The sequence below is a fragment of the Podarcis tiliguerta genome (genome assembly GCF_965153285.1).
Source record: "Podarcis tiliguerta genome assembly, chromosome: 7".
In the NCBI taxonomy this organism is placed as follows: Eukaryota; Metazoa; Chordata; class Lepidosauria; order Squamata; family Lacertidae; genus Podarcis; species Podarcis tiliguerta.
The window spans coordinates 84,658,724-84,678,077 of NC_139540.1; the positions used below are offsets into that span (position 1 = coordinate 84,658,724).

The 19,354-nt window shown below is 42.7% G+C and overlaps 2 protein-coding genes across 8 annotated transcripts in view; both read right to left on the minus strand.

The window, feature by feature from the left end:
* LOC310681116 (protocadherin alpha-C2-like) overlaps positions 1-19,354 on the minus strand; it is a 186,463-nt gene that overhangs the window by 100,388 nt on the left and 66,721 nt on the right. Inside the window, exon 1 of one of the 7 annotated variants that reach the window (XM_083448612.1) lies at positions 16,396-18,947. The exons of 4 other annotated variants lie outside the window; for them this stretch is intronic. In XM_083448612.1, the coding sequence (XP_083304738.1) occupies positions 16,396-18,798 (2,403 nt within the window). In that variant the 5' untranslated portion in view covers positions 18,799-18,947. Of the gene's footprint in view, positions 1-1,056; positions 3,695-16,395; positions 18,948-19,354 lie in introns of those variants that run through there. 2 more of the 7 variants (XM_083448613.1, XM_083448609.1) reach the window with 2 other exon arrangements.
* Positions 8,766-11,589, minus strand: LOC310681145 (protocadherin alpha-3-like; the record flags this gene model as incomplete). The annotated part of the gene is made up of 1 exon (XM_083448661.1): positions 8,766-11,589. The coding sequence occupies exon 1, from the start codon at positions 11,151-11,153 to the stop codon at positions 8,766-8,768; it is 2,388 nt and encodes a 795-aa protein (XP_083304787.1). The 5' UTR covers positions 11,154-11,589.

The window sequence follows — 19,354 nt, forward strand, 5'->3', positions numbered from 1 at the left end:
GCCAGGCTGCCTGCAGCTGCACCTATATCCTCATAAGGAGCAATATCTGTGAAACACAATAAAAGGAGGTGTGCCTGTATTTTAACCCTATTAATGGATGTTATCTCTAAGGGGGTAATTCTGAGCAAAGAAACAGAGTGGGAGAGGCATGCTTAACTATTACCCCATCTATCACTTCTCCACTCCAAGTTGCTTTCCCTGCCAAATGTTCCCCTCTGACTGGAGTCCCAAAAGCATTTGCCATTGGAAACGTACATTTGGAATTCTGCAAGAAAGAAAGCAACAGTGGGGAACAGAAAAAGCAACTGGAGGGGGAAAGAGTTAAGCACCTTCTTCTCCACTCCCCATATCTTGCCTTATTTTAATCCTTTCTTAAAATACACCCCAAATATAACAAACCATGTCTTAGATTGACCCTAAATTATGAATTAATATAGACTTAAGCTTGTCAGTGGATGTGTGTTCATTCACAATAAGTCATTCATTCAGCAAACAGCAGTTCTCCCGTGGCTATGACAACTACAAAGGACATTGAAGGAGGACATTAAAACAGAGTGGTGATATCTGAAGTAAAGCTTTGAAGTCTACAAATCTTTGAGCAGCATTTGCCTTGGAATCAATAGAACAAAAATGCACAGAAATGGGTAAAAAAAATTCTTAGGTGCCTTATTAGGTGGTTGCAGTTAATGACAGAAGAATGAGCTCAGCCATCCATCAGCTATGAAAAATAATGAACAGAGAGATGAATTAATAAATTTAAAAATTAAGCCCGCCATATAATTTCCCATTTCAGCAAAACAAAAGAAGTCCCACATTATCAAAGCGACACCGTAAACAAGTATTGCAAATTTCACTTTAAAACAGAGTTGTACAAAGTAAATGCAAAATTGTTTAAAATTAATCATAATAGCCCCCAAAAGACACGCTTTGTGTGCCATCAGGAATCTCATTCACTAAGAAAACTTCAATGGGAAAATTTACTTTTTAAGTTGCTAGTGACTCCACATGATAAGACATCAGAAAAATTAAAGGAAGCAAACTCTCTTTACATCTCACCTGCCCAGATACATTTGGGACCAGCTCCTTTCCATTCTGCAGTTCCCCATTCTCTGAAAAGATAGGTATGTTGGGGGTAAAAACCATGAGGTCATTCTTGGCACCAGCCTCCCCGGCTGGAGCTGCCAGGATATGGCTGTGGCGGTTTGAATAGGACCAGCTGCCCACTTCGCTGGCACAAACCAATGTGGCTGTGCCAGGGCCATACACCACGGGCTCCTTGGGTTGACACTGGCATCGCAGAGCCATATACACAATGATTGCCAGCAGAAACAATGTGGAAACTGAGCAGATGGCAATGATCAGGTAGATATTGGAATTGTCTGCCAAGGATCCTGAGTTCACTCCCAACATGGGAAGCCGGGTATCAGTGCGAACAGCCTGAGCACTTGATATCAGTGATACACTGAATGTGACTGTGGCTGACAACACTGGTTTGCCATGATCCTTCACTACTATCAGCAGATTCTGGCTGCTGCCACCTTCTGTCTCATCCAGGGCTTGGGTTGTACTGATCTCACCACTGTATAACCCAACGCGCCAAGGACCACTTTTCGCATCATGCAATTCATAGCGCAGCCATGCATTGTAGCCTGAGTCAGCATCCAAGGCACGGATCTTTCCCACTACATGTCCAGCTTCTAGTGGGGCTACCAGCAAGATGGGAGCCTCCTCTGGCTCAGACACTGCTGGTGCATTATCATTCTCATCCACCACAAAGACCTGAATAGTCACATTGCCACATAAGGAGGGCAGCCCAGCATCCTTGGCCCTCACTTGGAACTCCAGCAGCTTCAGCTCCTCATAGTCCAAGGGTTGCAAGGCATAGACCTTCCCACTCTCCGAGTGCACCGAGATGTAGCTTGTCAGTGGCCAGAGCTTGTCGTCCATCGAGTAGCTAACCAGAGCATTCTCAGCCACATCTAGGTCTGAGGCAGACACAGTGAAGATGTGTGCACCTGGTGGGTTGTTCTCCTTCACAAAGACCATGTAGGAGGGTTGTGCAAATGTAGGTGCATTGTCATTTACATCACTGATGGGCACAACCAGACTGCTGCTGGTTGACAGCAATGGCTCCCCTTGATCTTGTGCCATCACCAACAGTCTATATTCAGCTACTTTCTCCCGATCCAGAGGCTGAGCTATCACCAGTGAATAATAATTCTTGAAGTTGGACATCAGCTTGAAGGGGAGCCCAGGTGGCCACAAGGAGCAGCTTACTTGCCCATTGGCACCAACATCTCTGTCGTAAATGCTGAGCAAGGCCACCACTGTCCCTGGTGGGGAGTCCTCTGGCACTGGCACTGACATTGATGAGACTGATATCTCAGGAGCATTGTCATTCACATCCAATACCTCAATCAGGACTTTGCAATGTCCTTTCATTGGTGGGTAGCCTTTGTCTGTTGCTTCTACCCTAATTTCACCTAACTTAATACTTTCAAAATCAAGTTCTCCATTTAATATGATTTGTCCATTGCTTGAATCTAAACTAATCAGTGCACCTAAATTCTGTGGGTTAACACTTCGAATTGAATATATAATGTCTTTGTTAATTCCTTCATCGAGATCTGTTGCATTGAGACAGATTATTAACGTTCCTATTTTTGCATTTTCAAAAACTTTAACTTGATACACAGACTGATTAAAAACTGGTGCATTATCATTCGTATCCAGCACACTGATTAGCAACTGAGCTGTGCCAGTTTGCTCTGGTTTTCCTCCATCAGTGGCCGTAAGCAATAAATTGTATACGTGAGTTAATTCTCGATCAAGAGGTTTCTTTAACACAAGAACTAAAGACTCACCATGCTTCTCATCGTTTTGAACATCCAAGGTGAAATACTCATTGGGACTGAGTTTGTAGCTGAGATGAGAGTTTGAACCAATATCGTCATCAGAAGCTCCCTCTAGTGGGAAGGATGAACCTGGAAGTCTAGATTCAGGAACAATCAGGGTTTGCCCAGCAGCAGGGAATATAGGAGCATTGTCATTGATATCCTTGATCTCTACTTCTACATGAAAGACTCTCAAGGGTTTATCCAGGATCACCTCCAGGTGAATCATGCATACAAGGGTCTTGGCGCACATCTCCTCTCGATCTATCCGGGAATTAACAAATAAAATTCCATTTTGGACATTTACCTCTAAGTAGTCCTCATGGCCTTGGGATATCATCCGGAACATCCGGGGCATAAGCTCCTCCACCTGCAGCCCCAGATCCTGGGCAATGCGGCCCACGAAGGTGCCATGCTGGGATTCTTCCAGGACAGAGTAATGGAGCTGGCCACTTCCCATTTCCCAGACTCTGTGGATTAGAATCAGTTGCAGCAGCCAGCTCTTCACCAGGGGGCATTGGTCCAAAGACATTGTCACGGTAGGTTTTCTCCCTGCTTTGGAAAAAAATTAATCCACTCTCCAGCGTCAGCATAAAATGGTGGGAAATAGGCAATTGTTATGCTGCAGTCTCCATGCCATCACCCTGAGCTTCTTGCAGTCTCTTGTTCTTTCTGAATTGCTGGGAGGGGCTTTGATCTCTGCCTGAAAAGAGTATTTTGATTTTCAGTGGGTAGCGACATCTTGTGACAATTGGTATAAATGCCTCACAGGTATTTTATTTTAAATTTTCCTCAATTCTTAGATTAATTTCATAATTTCCTTCTGAAATATATGTGTAGTTCGTTGCTATTATTTTCTGATGTTTTTCCTTGCAAAGTTAACTTGTGTGTTTTTTGGTATATAGTTGTAATACTTTTGAATAATCATTGTAGAATCAAACAATTAGGTAGGGTACATGTTGATTTCAATTATCCAAAATAGAGCTCAGTCAGAGTATTGTGGCTTCCACAGGTTACGTTTTCAGCTACTTACACTAGAAGACTTTTATGCTGCTATCACAAGACATACCACACTGTTGAGAAGTTTACATTGTCGAGGTCTGAGATACTGAGTCAACCGCATTCCTTCACAAGAGATCAACTAGGCTTTACTTCTGGGACCACCATGACCAGCAGCCTTCTCTCTTTGCCCAATCATTCTACACAACAAAGGCACAGTGTGTGACAGGCAGAGAGCTGACACATGAAAAAAATAGCCAGAGAACATTGGAAAAACCCTACTGGATCCAACTCAAAATTATTTTAGAACCTCAAACTCGGGACACAGCCCATAATTTATTTGCAACCCAGCCTATTCCATCTTGCCAGGTAAGGTCATTGAGAGCCAAAACACTAATACAGAAATTGCTAGACAAAGGCTACGTACACAACATACATTTAAAGCATGTGACTTCCCTCAAAGAATTCTAAAAACTGTAGTTTCCACCTCCAAGCTACAATTCCCAGTGCCCTTAACTTTCTAACCACTACACCACATTGACTAACTGGAAAATTAGTATTCCTTCCCTTTAAAAAAAATTCATAAAAAAGAAATACAAATCCCACTATCCTAGATTCAACAGGACAATAGTTTTAAAGGATATTATTGAGTCATTCTTTGCGTCCTCCTGCACTTATGCACTACAGTGCTAAAAAGAATACAACAGTACTAGGGAAGTAATTTGTTAATAATTGTACCGTCCCCAAGCAGCAGGGCAAGAAGAACTACCCCAGTTGATGTTTTCATTATTGATAAGATGGCTGATAGTTGATAGAGGCTCTAGGCCTCGGTTGTGTTTTGAATTAAAATAAACAATAAAATTGTCTGTATTTTAATATAAAAATATTAGAAATGGTAATTTCATTAGAAAGTAGCCATATCTGCTTTTACTCCCAAGCCACTACTGCAGCACATCCACGTGACTGCCTTGCTGCTGACCTCTCTTATTTTTTTATTTATTACTACTTTAAAATATTTATATGCCACTTGTCCCAGAGAATTTTATACCCACCAACATTTCTCCAATGAAAATAAGGGCATCCTAAGGAAAAACAGGACATTCCAGGATCAATTCCCAGATCAAATCAGAAACTGGGATGGCGGCTATAAATCCCGGACTGTCCCTACAACATAGGGACACTTGGAGGTGAACTGAAATTGTTGCCTACAGATCAATAAAGAGCTCAGGAATTTCCTTTTTCTTTTGTTACAGTACAGCAACAGGGGATTTTAAGAAAAGTTATGTTGGGGGGGGGGAGGAAATTCCATGTTGCTTGGTTTTAGCAAATAAATCTCCAGAGTTCTTCAGAACATTGCAGGCACTGTTGGAGACAGCCTCACATTATAAGGCCTGTCAGAGAACACAAACAAGCATTGGAAAAGCAGGTGGAAATCTGCAAGGTTTTTAAAAAACGCATGCAAAAATGCACAGCAGTCAGTCAGCTCTTAATTATTTTAAGGTAAGAGCAAGAGGCAAAGACCTGCGCATGCACACACGTCTATGGGATTATGGAGGAAACTGAATCCCTTTTACTTCCACCACAAACAGCCCCTGAAACTATTCTGCAGTTTGGCAGGCTTGATCCATTGGGTGGGGGGGGGGGGAGTTTCCTGTAAATTTCATCCACCTTGGCCAAAAAAAGGAAAATTGTAGCCATTTTTAGATTTTCTGTTATACTGAAGGCGGAACAGAGAGGCTTGTTTTATACAGAGCGGCTCCAACCCAAATTACAGATTGAATCAGAGAGAACAGAGCACAACTCAAAAACAGATCAGAATTTTCAACAATGCCAAGATACATACTTGGTGTATCATGGAGGCCATGGACACGCCTCTTATCTGCCACCTCAGAGGTTCAGACATCCAGCCCAGATCTCACTGATTTAACTGGTGAGAATGGGCACAGATGTTGTCATTGGTAGATGAATCAATTAAGGCTATAGTCCTATGGACATTTCCTGGGAGTACGCCCCATCCAACATGATAGAACTTTCTGTTATTGCTATCGAACAAACGTGTTTAGGATTACACTGCATGGAATGTTAATTTAGCCGAGAAGAGCAAGATAAAATTTTAGCCAAGAGCTATAGGCATTCTCTTTTTATTTTATGAGGCTCTTTTAGTTTTGGTGTAATGCTGTAATAGAAAATGAAGACGACACAACTGTAAATGGATTTGCCTTCTAACACTCTTGTCAGTCACCCTGAGTGGGATATAACAACAACACCCAGTGGTAGGTGCTGTTTATTAAATTGTAAGTTGTCATATATTTGTAAGTTATTGTAAGTTACCGTATACTTTCTTCCTGATCTCTATCAGGCATTTATATTGAGCTTTTTCTTTTAAATGTGGTTGTGACTGTATTTTAATTAGGTATATTCCAAAGTGATTCCTTTTTTACTTCACGTACACCAAATATAAATATCAGTGGCAAGGAAGTTGGTTAAAGGTGGCTTAAGGAAACTGGAAGATTTTATTCAGCGAGGGTATATTCACAAAAATATATAGACAGGAGTATAAACTAGAGAGAGATTATGGGTCTCTAATAGTAATAATAAATTATTATTGTTGTTGTTATTTATTTATACCCCGCCCTCCCCAGCCAAGGCCGGTCTCAGAGCGGCTTACAAGCAATAATAAAAACAAGTTGAATGATTACAACTGAAAAACAAAATTAAAATACAACATTAAAATATTACAACATTAAAATAAAATGTAGCCTCAACACAGGAGGAGAAGGAAAGAAAAAAGAAAGAGAGGGAGGGAATCAAATAGTGATTAATAATAATTAATAATAGTGCAGTGCTTTACATGGTTCCCAGAAGTAATCCCTATGTAGTTTGATTGGACTTATTCCCAGGTAAGTGAATTTGGCGTTTAGTCTCTGGTGTTTCCTTAAATGGTTCAGTTCTGTGTGTGATTGAAAAACCGTATTCAAAATTATTTCTGCAATCAAATGGGAAAATCCATCCTGTTTGTTCTGCTGGATCCCTCTGCAGCTTAGGCACTATTGACCACGGTATCCTTCAGGACTGCCTGGCTGTGATGAGACTGGAAGGCATTGTTTTACAGTAGCTCTGTTTCTTCTTAGAGGGAAAGTTTCAGAACATGGTGCTGGGGGACTCCGGTTTAAGGCTTTGGCCAATGGCCTACAGTGTATCTGTCAAAATTCCACATTGTTTCTCACATTTCATGAAACTGCTGGGTCAGGTGTCCAGGGGTTTGGGGGTTCATTATCACCAATATGCTGATGCCACCCAACTCTATTTCTTTTTTCCATTTAAATCCAAGGAAACTGCCTTCGGAATTAGTGTCTGATATTAGTAATGGACTGGAAGATGGTGCACAAGCTGTAGATTCATCCAGACAAGCTCCTGGCCAATAGAAAGGCAAGCTGGAGAAATGGGGTTCAACTTGCCTTGGATGTGGTTGTACTTTGCTTGAAGACTCAGCTTTGCAGATTGGTTACACTCTAGGATTCAGTCCTGAATCTGAATGCTCAGATTTTGGAGGTGGACCTGGTTATCTGAAACATTATATTCTTCCATATTAGCCTGCATACATTTTAAGATCTTCAATAGAGGGCTTTTTTCTACCTCACCAACATCTGAAGCATATTGTGTAGAAACCCAAAGGATGTACCCAGTGGCTACTCCCAGGGTACCTCTTTCAGTGACACATTCACGATTTCCTGGAATATACCCATCCTATCTTGATGGGAAGATATTATAAGTGAAAAAGAGCAAAAATTGTCAAGTCACACTATTTTTATTGCTGTTGCATGCATGTTCGTGTGCATTTTATCACTTTACCTTTGTGAGCCACCCCAAAAACTGTGCTAATGGGTGGTCAATATAAATACACTAAATGACTAAATTAAAACTCCAAGCAACCTTTCAGCATCCTTGGACTATAATAAATGGAACACATCTACACAATATCGGCAAGACCATAGAACAACGGATAATGGACTAAACTCAACACCACAGCCATATCAGTACAAACATGAACAATTTTATCCTTGAGGTGCTTAGCAAAAACATCGCCAGAGGTTGCTGAGGCATCATAAGATCTGTCTGAAAACCCACATGAAGCAGCTCTCTCACCACATAAACAGATGTGCTGGACACAGATGTGCATGGTGATGGGAAAATAATTTCTTTGTTACTATATCTACCACAGAGTAAGGTCCAAAATGAACTCCAGAAAAATGAAGGACCTATATGGACTTTAGGTAGTGAGATATGGCACAAACTGACCAGGGATTTGACAGAACCACTTGCCATGTCATGAGGAAAGTCACCAAAAATGAAATAGAAACCATTCAGAGCCTCCTCTTTCTGAAGGTGGATCATCTACACTTGTCCTTCATTCCTGTGTAGGTTTGAGGAATGGTTTGAGGTTTCATTAATGCTTGATACTTGGCCACAACTAATTTGCTACACTGTTCCTTATTTTAATTCAAAAGCCAAATAACCAATATTAAACACAGTCAAGCACTGGTTGTCCAAATACTCTGAACAGAAAGAGAAGCATGTTTCAGGGGTATGCTGGAGCATATTCTTGCTCCCAACAACAGCAAAAACACTGGCTGTTTTTACATCCAAAAGATCACCTTCACAGGTCTAACTGGAATGAGGCCAATGGCATTTGCCTATAAAACAAGAATAACACTACCTTTACCCCTGCAACATTCTCATTAAAGTCTACCAAAAATCATAAGTGTGAATCAAAGTAATGCTTTTAATTATTAAAAAATCAAATACCCAACCATGTCACACATGCCAAAACAGAATAGGTTTTTCATAGTAGTTTTTTCATTGATCATAGTATCAATTCTTATAACTCACCTGCTCAGATGAATTTGGAACTGGTTCCTTCACAACTCCCACTTGCCCGTTTTCCACACAGGCCGGAATGCTGGGGCTGAAGACCATGAGGTCACTCTTGGCACCAGCCTCCCCACCCATGCCCGCCAGAAGATGGCTGTGACGGTTTGAATATGACCAGCTGCCAACTTCGCTGGCGCAGACTAGTGTGGCTGTCCCAGGACCGTACACCACGGCCTCTTTGGCCTGGCAACGGCATCGCAGCGCCATGTATACTATGATTGCCAGCAGGAACAAACTGGACACTGAGCAGATAGCAATGATCAAGTAAACATTGGCATTTTCCACCAGTGGCTTTGGACTGCCTCCCTTCCTTGAAAGGTGAGCGTCGCCATGGACAGCCTGGGAATTCATCACCATGGACACACTCAAAGTAGCTGTGGATGACAAAGCTGGCTTGCCATGGTCCTTCACTAGAACGAGAAGCCTTTGGCTGTAGCTGCCCTCTGCGTCATCCAGGGAACGTGCGGCGCTGATCTCCCCGCTGTATAATCCCACACGCCAAGGGCTGCTGATTGCCTCGTGCATCTCATAGCGCAGCCATGCATTGTAGCCAGAGTCAGCATCCATGGCATGGATCTTGCCCACCACCTGTCCAGCAGTCACAGGAACAGTCAAAGAGATGGGAATCACTTCTGTCCCATACACTACAGGCGTGTTATCATTCTCATCCACCACAAAGACTTGCACTGTCACATTGCCACACAGGGAGGGCAGCCCAGCATCCTTGGCCCTCACTTGGAACTCCAGCAGCTTCACCTCCTCATAGTCCAAGGGCTGAAGAGCATAGAGCTTCCCACTCTCTGAGTGCACCAAGATGTAGCTCGACAGGGGCCAGAGCTTCTCGTCCAGCCAGTAGCTGATCAGGCTGTTCTCAGCCACATCTGGGTCTGAGGCAGACACTGTGAAGATGTGAGCACCCGGTGGGTTGTTCTCCTTCACAAAGACCGTGTAGGAGGGCTGAGCAAAAGCAGGTGCATTGTCATTCACATCACTGATGGGCACCACCAAGGTGCTGCTGGCTGACAGTGATGGAGTCCCTTGATCCTGGGCAGTCACTACCAGCCTATACTCAGCCTCTTGTTCCCTATCCAGGGGCTGAGCTAGCAACAGTGAATGGTAATTCTTGAAGGTGGAAAGTAGCTTGAAGGGGGTTCCATGTGGCCATAAGGAAGTGCTCACTTGTCCATTGGCATCAATATCCCTGTCTGATATGCTTATCAGGGCCACCACCATCCCCAGAGGGGAGTCCTCTGGAACGGGTACCAGCAGAGACATCACTGAAATTTCAGGTGCATTATCATTTACATCTAGAACCTCAATCAAAACTTTGCAATGCCCTGATAATGGGGGATTCCCCGTGTCTTTAGCCTCCACTTGTATTTCATAAAAATTCTTGTCTTCAAAATCCAGATTTCCTTTCACGTGAATCTCACCAGTCTTTTGATCAAGTACGAACTTTTCTTTTCCATTTGCAGGAGAAAAAGTGCTTGAAGTATATGTGATCTCCTTATTTGTTCCCTCATCTAAATCGGTAGCATTTAGCTTAATTACTAATAGCCCATTCTCTGAGTTTTCTAATAAATGGACTTTATAAACTGACTGGTTAAATGCAGGAACATTGTCATTTGCGTCCAGCACTTTGATTATCAGCTGGACGGTGCCACTGAGCTGGGGCTGGCCTCCATCAACTGCTGTGAGTAAAAGATGGTGAGCTGCACATTCTTCTCTATCAAGAGGTTTGTTTAAAACAAGAAATAAAGATGCACCACGTTCATGATTTTCTATTGTCTCTAGACTGAAATGTGGATTTGTGCTAAGTCTGTAGCTAAGGAGTGAGTTTCCACCAATGTCTGCATCAGAGGCTCCCTCTAGAGGAAAACGTGAATCACGAAAGCTAGACTCTGCAATAGTAAATTGCTTTTCTGTTACAGGGAAAATGGGGGCATTGTCATTTATGTCGGTGATCTCCACTTCCACATGGAAAACCTTCAGGGGTTTATCTACAAGGGCCTCCAGGTGAATAACACACACAGCGCTCCTGTCACACAACTCCTCCCTGTCTATCCGGGAATTCACAAATAAAATCCCATTCTGAACATTTACCTCAAAATACTCCTCCTGTCCTTTGGACACCATTCGGAACAGCCGAGGCACCAGCTCTCCCACCTCCAGTCCCAGATCCTGGGCGATGCGGCCCACAAAGGTGCCATGCTGGGATTCCTCTGGCACAGAATAATGGAGCTGGCCGCTCCCCATCTCCCAGGCTGTGTGGAGAAGAACCAGCTGCAGTAGACATCTCTTTCCAGAATTTGTCTTCCATGCAAGCATGACAAATTCAGATGCAAATCCCAGCAATGTCTTGCCTTTTTTGAGGAAGTGATGAGCAGAGTCCAAGACGTTCCTCCAAACCAATGGCTAAGAGATCAGTTGACTCTGGTATTGCCGCTAATGTTTGATGTCTCTGCTGTGTATTTGACAGACAGGATATTCAGCACATTTGAGGGAGGAGCTCTGAATTTTCAGTCTTCCTAAAAAACTCCTTAAACAACAGTGACACCTTGTGACTGAGTTTTGAACTGGAGAATCAGACTATTTATTACCTTTTATGTTTTCAAGTAAATGTTTTTAATAATCCCGTGCCGATACACACTATTTGATACAGTTTTACTTCCAAGTAAATTCCTTAGCCTCCATTTGTCTTTCTATTCAAGTTACATTTATTTTATTATATTCCATTAACTCAGCTCCTCTTTGGAATCTTTCCCCCCTTTATGTCAGTTATGCATCCTCACTGTTTTCATTCTTCATCTGCACACTCTTAGGTGCCATATGTACTTCCAGAAGGAAAAACTTCCATCTTCACATTCACAGGCCAAGATTCACACGGCATTCCCTGGTGAAACTGCAGTGAACTGTCATGTCCTTTTTACTTCCCTTTTCTGGTAGAATTTTTTTTTTTGGGGGGGGGGTTTGAAATGTTATCAGCTTCCCTTTTTCCAGCTCCATTGTTAGGGGTGTCTCTCACATGAACAAGGTCTGCCCCTACACAAACACACTGGGCATATGAAACTGCTTTATACTGAATCAGACCATTGGCCACCCAGTCTATCCATGACCTGCTCTGATTGGCAGCACGTCTTCAGGGTCTGCAGAATAATTCATTCTCATCCACTTCTGTCTGGAATTGAGTGGGATTTTGTGCACACATCCGTATAAAGCATGAGCCTTCCAAGGATATTTGCTAGCTTCTATGTTTCTTCCTTCCTTTGCTTTGCATGCAATTTGTTGTTCATTTTGTTGTCAGCAAGTGAAAATGGGTTGTGAATAAAAGCTGGTTCTTGGATGAGTGGCTGCTTCTTTCCTTCCCTGTGGTGTCCTTGCCTCTTTCTGTGTTCACCATTGCTTAGAAGGGAATCTAATGTTTTTATTGAAATTCAAAGGATTTTCTGGGACCAAGAAATACTGTTGTAATGGATTTCATATTATGTAACGCCAAAGGGTATAACTGGGATTTGGAACAATAGATGGCTCGTGGTAAAGAGCTGCGACATGGGGTTATTTTAAAAAATACCAGTAAATCAAGCTGGGATAGAATACCACCTCCTTTTTAGCCAAGAGGAAGACATCAAGATGCCCAGGGTCAGACTGCTAGATTAGATCTCCTACTAGTTAATTCCTGAGAAGTTTTGAACATGGCAATTCTGGTCCATTTGAGACTTCTGTTGCAAGTACTTTCGATATCTCAGTCCATGAATACAAGTTTCACATGAACATCCATTTTATATTCTCTGATCAGGATAATGGCAGCAACATCTGGAACGTGTGGGACTAGAGAAAAACTTGTGATAATCTTTAGCAGGAAGGGAGAGGCTAGTTCTTTTCTGTTAGCCCTTAGGGCTTCCTGTTTAGTGCAAAGACAAAGGCTCGGGCTGCTTAGGCTGGAATGGTTCCAGACATACTATACCTTTCCATAATCTGAAAATGAGGTGGGGGGGGGGGAGCTTCTAGATAAGAACAGATCAGACCAAAGGCCCACCTAGTTCAGCATCCAGTTCTCATGGTGACCAACCAGATACCTAAAGGAAACATATAATCAGGATATGAAGACAACAGTGGTCTTCTACTTGTGTTTCCCAGGAAACGGCATTCAAATGGCCTTTGATACCAGAGGCAGCACATAGTCCTCTTGAGCCCCTGATAGCCCCATCCTCCATGAATTTGCTGAATCAGCTCTTCAAGCTGTCCAGGTTGATGCCCATCAGCACATTGTGTGGTGGCGAATCCTGAATTTCCAATTATTTGGCTTCATTAGATGACTCCAGGCTCTAGTATTATGAGAAAGGGAGAAAAGGGTCTCCTTCTCCACACCAGGCATGATTTTGTACACTTCAGTCATGCCTCTTCAGACAGAGGAATTCATGAGGTTTGAGGGAATTTCTCCTCCACATACTTTGCATGTTTTAAAATACTGTAAATACCCTACACAACACTTCAAAGAATTGTGACCATGGTCTGGCATGCATATTTTAAGATGACACCAAATGCAGAATGTGACAGAGATGGATTTGCAGGTCGTGTCTCATCATAGCCTGTCTCTTATTACCTATGAAATTCTAATTCTGACTATGGCAAGAAGAGAAACTCACCTTTAGTCTCACCTCCCAGACCCTTCCCTGCATTCATAAAACGAGTTCAAGGTGTTTAAGAAGAAATTTGCTTGCCCAACCACCACCTCTGTGCTAGGGCCCGGGTTGTCTTTACAGATGGTATTAAAAAATCCAGCCTAATTTGCAATATACAGGAGATGAAAAAGCATGCACACCCCCCCAAAAAAATCTTCATTTAAATAAATAAAAAGTAGTCTATGTCATAAATTCCTCAGAAATTAATTTCTGTGCCAAATGTTGCTCAAATTTAGGGTTCCATTTCATACATTTTCCCCTAGTTAAAACAACTTGTTCTGGATTAAACTAGAAAAAATGCTGTAATTCATAGAGTTAAACCTAAATACAAAAAGAGAGGCTGGTGATCACTTCAATAGGGGCCACATTAAATAAAGCTGCTTCTAAAAGGGAAGGTGTTAAGTGGCCATTCCCAACTCTTCAGTTATAATAACACTTAACATTCACATAGCATTTTTAACTAAAACTGTTTCATGAATATAATCATGTTACAATTGATGGATGTAGGACTTCATTTCAAGGCCTCCAACTGGGTTCAAGGCTGACATGAGAGTCATAGTAGGCACTGTCTCATATATGATTTATTTTTTAAAGAACACTAAGGTGCTTTGTTCATGTATCTGCTAGCATATTAACTTGGTGGCTGTACCTTTAACTTTCATCTTCCTCTTTAGAAATCACAGAACAAATTCTGATCAATTACAGCTTATCCATTCTTTTCTTTTTATTCCCTTTTATTGACATAGACCCTTCTTGAAAATGTCATTTCTTGTTTCAGCCCCTAAGTTTTCCATGGACCATCTTCATCCATAGATATCCCAATTCCCCAATCAATTCTATACCTTTAGTCATATTTAAGCTTCCAAAATGGCGTTTTCCTTGCATAAGGTTCAACAGAAATACTTGCATTCCTCTCATGTCAGCCATGTGTTGACCAGATGATCTTGGAAAACCCACTGCCACCTAGCCCAGAACACTGCACTCTGAACGAGCCAAGTGGGCCTTTTGGGTTGCACGCAACGTGCAATGTAAATGGTTTTAATGCTTCTTTCAATGTGTTGCTTTTTATTGATGCATTGTAATATATTTTTGTTGTATTGTGATTTTAAATTTCTGTAAGCTACTCTGACGGGTGCATGGGCGGTAGAAGGACAATATAGGTTATTTTATACAGTTAAATAAATCTGTTTTATTTTATCTTCTATGCACTGAAAGTTTCATTTACTTGATTTCTCTTTATGGGCTATCTAGAGAATGACATCTAGTTTGGGGTATTTGGTTGTTGTTGTTTTTAAATGTACAAATATTTGTTCTGATCAGTAGATTATCCATGAATGAATTCCACAAAAGCAAGCTACTCCATGACTGGGCTTTGGGAGAATGCTAAACTGCACTCGCTGAAGGAAAAGGGTGGGTGGGTGTGAACTGTCAGCCAGGACAGTTAAAGCTTTTAAGAGTTGGGAGATTATGCCTAGAGCAACCAGTTCTCTGTGGATGCCTTGTAAAGTTAGGAATACAGCAGTAATGGCATGTGCAGGGGGTGGGTTGGCAATGAGCTAGGAGGTTCCCTGACCTCATTGTTGTCCTACTCCATCCCAGGGTCTCTGGGAAGAGCCACTGTCACTCCACCCATCATTTACAAAGGCTGGAATAAACACCTCAGGGCTTCCATGCCTTGCTGGAAAGCCCCTTGCTGAATCAAGGCAGGGATTTCCACCTCTCTTTCTATGCATATTAAAAAAGAGTGACTCTAATTCTCTGTGCTCCTTCTAGAAGGTAGATGCCACTGAAAACAGTGGAATCTGAGAAGACCTGGAAAGACTTTTACTGTAAATATCAAGAAAGAAAGAAAGAAAGAAAGAAAGAAAGAAAGAAAGAAAGAAAGAAAGAAAGAAAGAAAGAAAGAAAGAAAATCACGTGGGTAAATCTGGCTGCCTGCTCATTATCAGGTAATCTTGCTTCTTCTGCCTTCTGTTATTCTCACCCATAGTGTCTCTGGGTTGATTGGCAAGGTATTTGGTCACTTAACACACTTCTTAATTGATTTAAATTTATTAATATTAAATAAGTTTAAGCACATTGGACTATTTTCTCCTCTACCACCAAATGTATCCTTATTTCTACACACAAACACCCACACACCATGTTAACATGTCTGGCTATGAGACAGATAAAAGCACCGCCCCAATATTAACTGAAAAATCAGTTTGAAACATATTTTCATGTCACATGAGACTAGGTGAGATCACAGCATGCCAATATCTGCTCTGGCTCCAGAGAGCATTCCGAGCAAAATTGCATCAGGTGGTTCTCCCACAGAATACATTAAAGCTTGGGAAGACTACATTCTTGACATGTCTGGTGGACCTACCCAAGGATTCAAACCTTCTGGCAGCACATATGTAGAGTATTTTTAAAAAGAAGAGAAAGTAGTCATCAAATATTTTTGCTGCTAAATATAGTACATGGCCATAATATTTTCACAAGATAAAAGGGTTTATTTCCATTTCTTCCCATGGCAGCAAACTGGACAAACCCACACCCTGAAGGAGTCTAATAGCATTCTTTTGATGAACATATGGTTACACAGAATATGGGCGCTCCTTATTGTGGAGAATTTATTGCACCAGGGCAAAGAAAAGAGCCCTGGTTTGTCCACCCCACCCCCACCCCCAAAAATCCAACATGGAATTATTCTAGTTTATGTAGAAGCAATCTCTGCATGTATAGAATGCCATTTTAAATCTATATTGAACATGCTTATTGCATCAAGACTGAACCCAAACTGGCATACAGAAATTGTCATTCAGTTCGCAAAAAACATGGTATTAGAAGAATAAAAATATATTGTGTTTTTTCAAGGATTCTAATAGTTGCACATGACTCACCTCTCCAGATGCATTTGGGAGCAGTTCCTTCCCATTCCTAACCTCCCCATTATCTGCAAAAACAGGAATGTTGGGGCTGAAGACCATGAGGTCGCTCTTGGCTCCAGCCTCCCCGCTCACACCTGCCAGGATGTGGCTGTGGCGATTTGAATATGACCAGCTGCCCACTTCACTGGCACATACCAGTGTGGCTGTACCAGGGCCATACACCATGGCCTCCTTCGCCTGGCAACGGCATCGCAAGGCCACGTAAAAGATTACTGCTAGGAGGAACAAGCTGGACACGGAGCAGATGGCAATGATCAGGTAGACATTGACATTGTCCACCAAAGGCTTTGAGCTTTCACCTGTCCTGGAAAGGGTGTCAGTCTTAACAGCCTGGGCACTTGCCACCAGTGACAAACTCAGTGTGGCTGTGGCAGTGAGTGACGGTGTGCCATGATCTTTCACCAACACAAGGAGAGTCTGGCTGCTTCTGCTCTCCACCTCATCCAGGGCACGTGTGGTACTGATCTCCCCACTGTATAGCCCCACACGCCAAGGTCCAGCGGTCAACTCATGCATCTCATATCGCAACCATGCATTGTACCCTGAGTCAGCATCCAGGGCACGGATCTTGCCCACCATGTGTCCAGCCAACACAGGAGCCACTAGAACAATTGGAGTCTCTTCTGATGACCCAGCCACTGTAGGCGCATTGTCATTTTCATCCACCACAAACACCTGAACTGTAGTGTTGCCACACAAGGAGGGCAACCCGGCATCCTTGGCCCTCACTTGGAACTCCAGAAGCTTTATGTCCTCATAGTCCAAGGGTTGCAAAGCATAGACCTTCCCACTCTCCGAGTGCACTGAGATGTAGCTTGTCAGGGGCCAGAGTGTCTCATCGATCCAGTAGCTGACTAGAGCATTCTCAGCCACATCCGGGTCTGAGGCAGACACAGTGAAGATGTGGGCACCCGGTGGATTATTCTCCTTCACAAAGACCGTGTAGGAGGGCTGTGTGAAAGCTGGAGCATTGTCATTTACATCACGGATAGGAACTAAGAGGCTGCTGCTAGCAGACAATGGTGGAACGCCTTGATCTTGAGCTGTCACTACCAAGCTGTACTCAGCCACCCGCTCCCGATCCAAAGGCTCTGCTAGAGTTAAGGAGTAGTAGTTCTTGAATGTCGATGCTAATTTGAAAGGCAGCCCAGGGGGCCACAGGGAGCAACTCACTTGCCCATTGGCTTCAGAGTCCCTGTCCGAGACGCTGACGAGGGCCACCACTGTCCCTGGAGGAGAGTCCTCTGGCACTGGCACAGCAAGAGAAGTCACAGAAACTTCTGGAATGTTGTCGTTCATGTCTAACACCTCAATGAGAACCTTACAGTGTCCAGACAAAGGCAAACTGCCTTTATCTTCTGCAACAATTTGAAGGTCATATAGATTAATGTCTTCAAAATCTACTTTCCCAATCACTCTGACCTCACCTGTGTTGGCATTTATGCTAAATATCTTTGTGAAACGGGGTGGTACATTATTACTAAAAAAATAAGTGATTTCCCCATTAATTCCTTCATCTAAATCTGTAGCATTCAGTTTAATAACCGTTGTTCCATTAGCGGCATTTTCCCATAGTTTTACCTTATAAGTGGATTGGTTAAATACAGGAGGGTTGTCATTTGCATCGAGGACATTGATCACCAGCTGGACTGTGCCTGTGAGCTTTGGTTTGCCCCCATCAGTGGCTGTGAGTACCAAGTGATGCACAGGAGTCTTCTCTCTGTCAAGTGGAGTTTTTAGTATAAGTACTGGAGATTTACTCTGGTCCTCATCACCTCCCGATTCAAGAATGAAATAGTCATTAGGGCTGAGCTTGTAGGTCAGCAAAGCATTGGCATCTGTATCTGCATCAGAGGCACCAGCTAACAGGAAACGGAAACCTGGTAAACCTGATTCTGCAATAGTCAAATTCTGTTCATTTACTGAAAAAAGAGGAGCATTGTCATTTATGTCCTTGATCTCCACTTCCACATGGAAGACCCTCAGAGGTTTATCCACAATCATCTCCAGGTGAATGGAGCACACAGGGTTCTTGCTGCAAAGCTCCTCCCTGTCTATCCTGGAATTCACAAACAAGATTCCATTTTGCACATTTACCTCAAAATAGTCTTCATGTCCTCTAGACACCATCTGGAACATCCGAGGCACCAGCTCACTTACATCCAGCCCAAGATCCTGAGTGATGCGACCCACAAAGGTGCCATGCTGGGATTCCTCCGGCACAGAATAATGGAGCTGGCCGCTCCCCATCTCCCAGGCGGTGTGGAGAAGAACCAGCTGCAGCAGCTGCTTTACCACGGAAGGATTCTGCCAAGGAACCATTGCAAATATAGACACAAATCCCACCAGTGGCATCTCTCCTTTAAAAATCACCTTTCTTGAAGAAGTGAAGAGCAGGGTCCAAAGAGCTCATCAGGGTTGGTGTAATCATTTGAATAGATTCCAGTAGTCTTGCATCTGGTGTGTGATATCCCTCTTGTGAATCTCACAGGCAGGATTTTCAGGCTCTCTAAGGGAGGAGCTATGAATTCTCTGTTCTTAAAACATTTCCTTAGGCAACAGTGACCCCTTGTGACTGAATTTTGAAATGGAGAAGCAAATTATTACATTCTGTATTTTAATCAGATGTTGCCCCCATTTGATTAATAAACCTTTTACTTTTGCATGAAGTGCTTAACTTTCTCTTACAATTGCATTTATTTTCCTTTGCTTCTCTGAATACCCTGCATAAAGTCACCTTAGCTTCTTCTAAAGTTAATCATTTTAAAAGTGGTACCTCAGGTTAAGAACCTAATTGGTTCTGGAGATCCATTCTTAACCTGAAACTGTTCTTAACCTGAGGTACCACTTTAGCTAATGGGGCCTCCTGCTGCCGCTGTGCGGCCGCCGCACAATTTCTGTTCTCATCCTG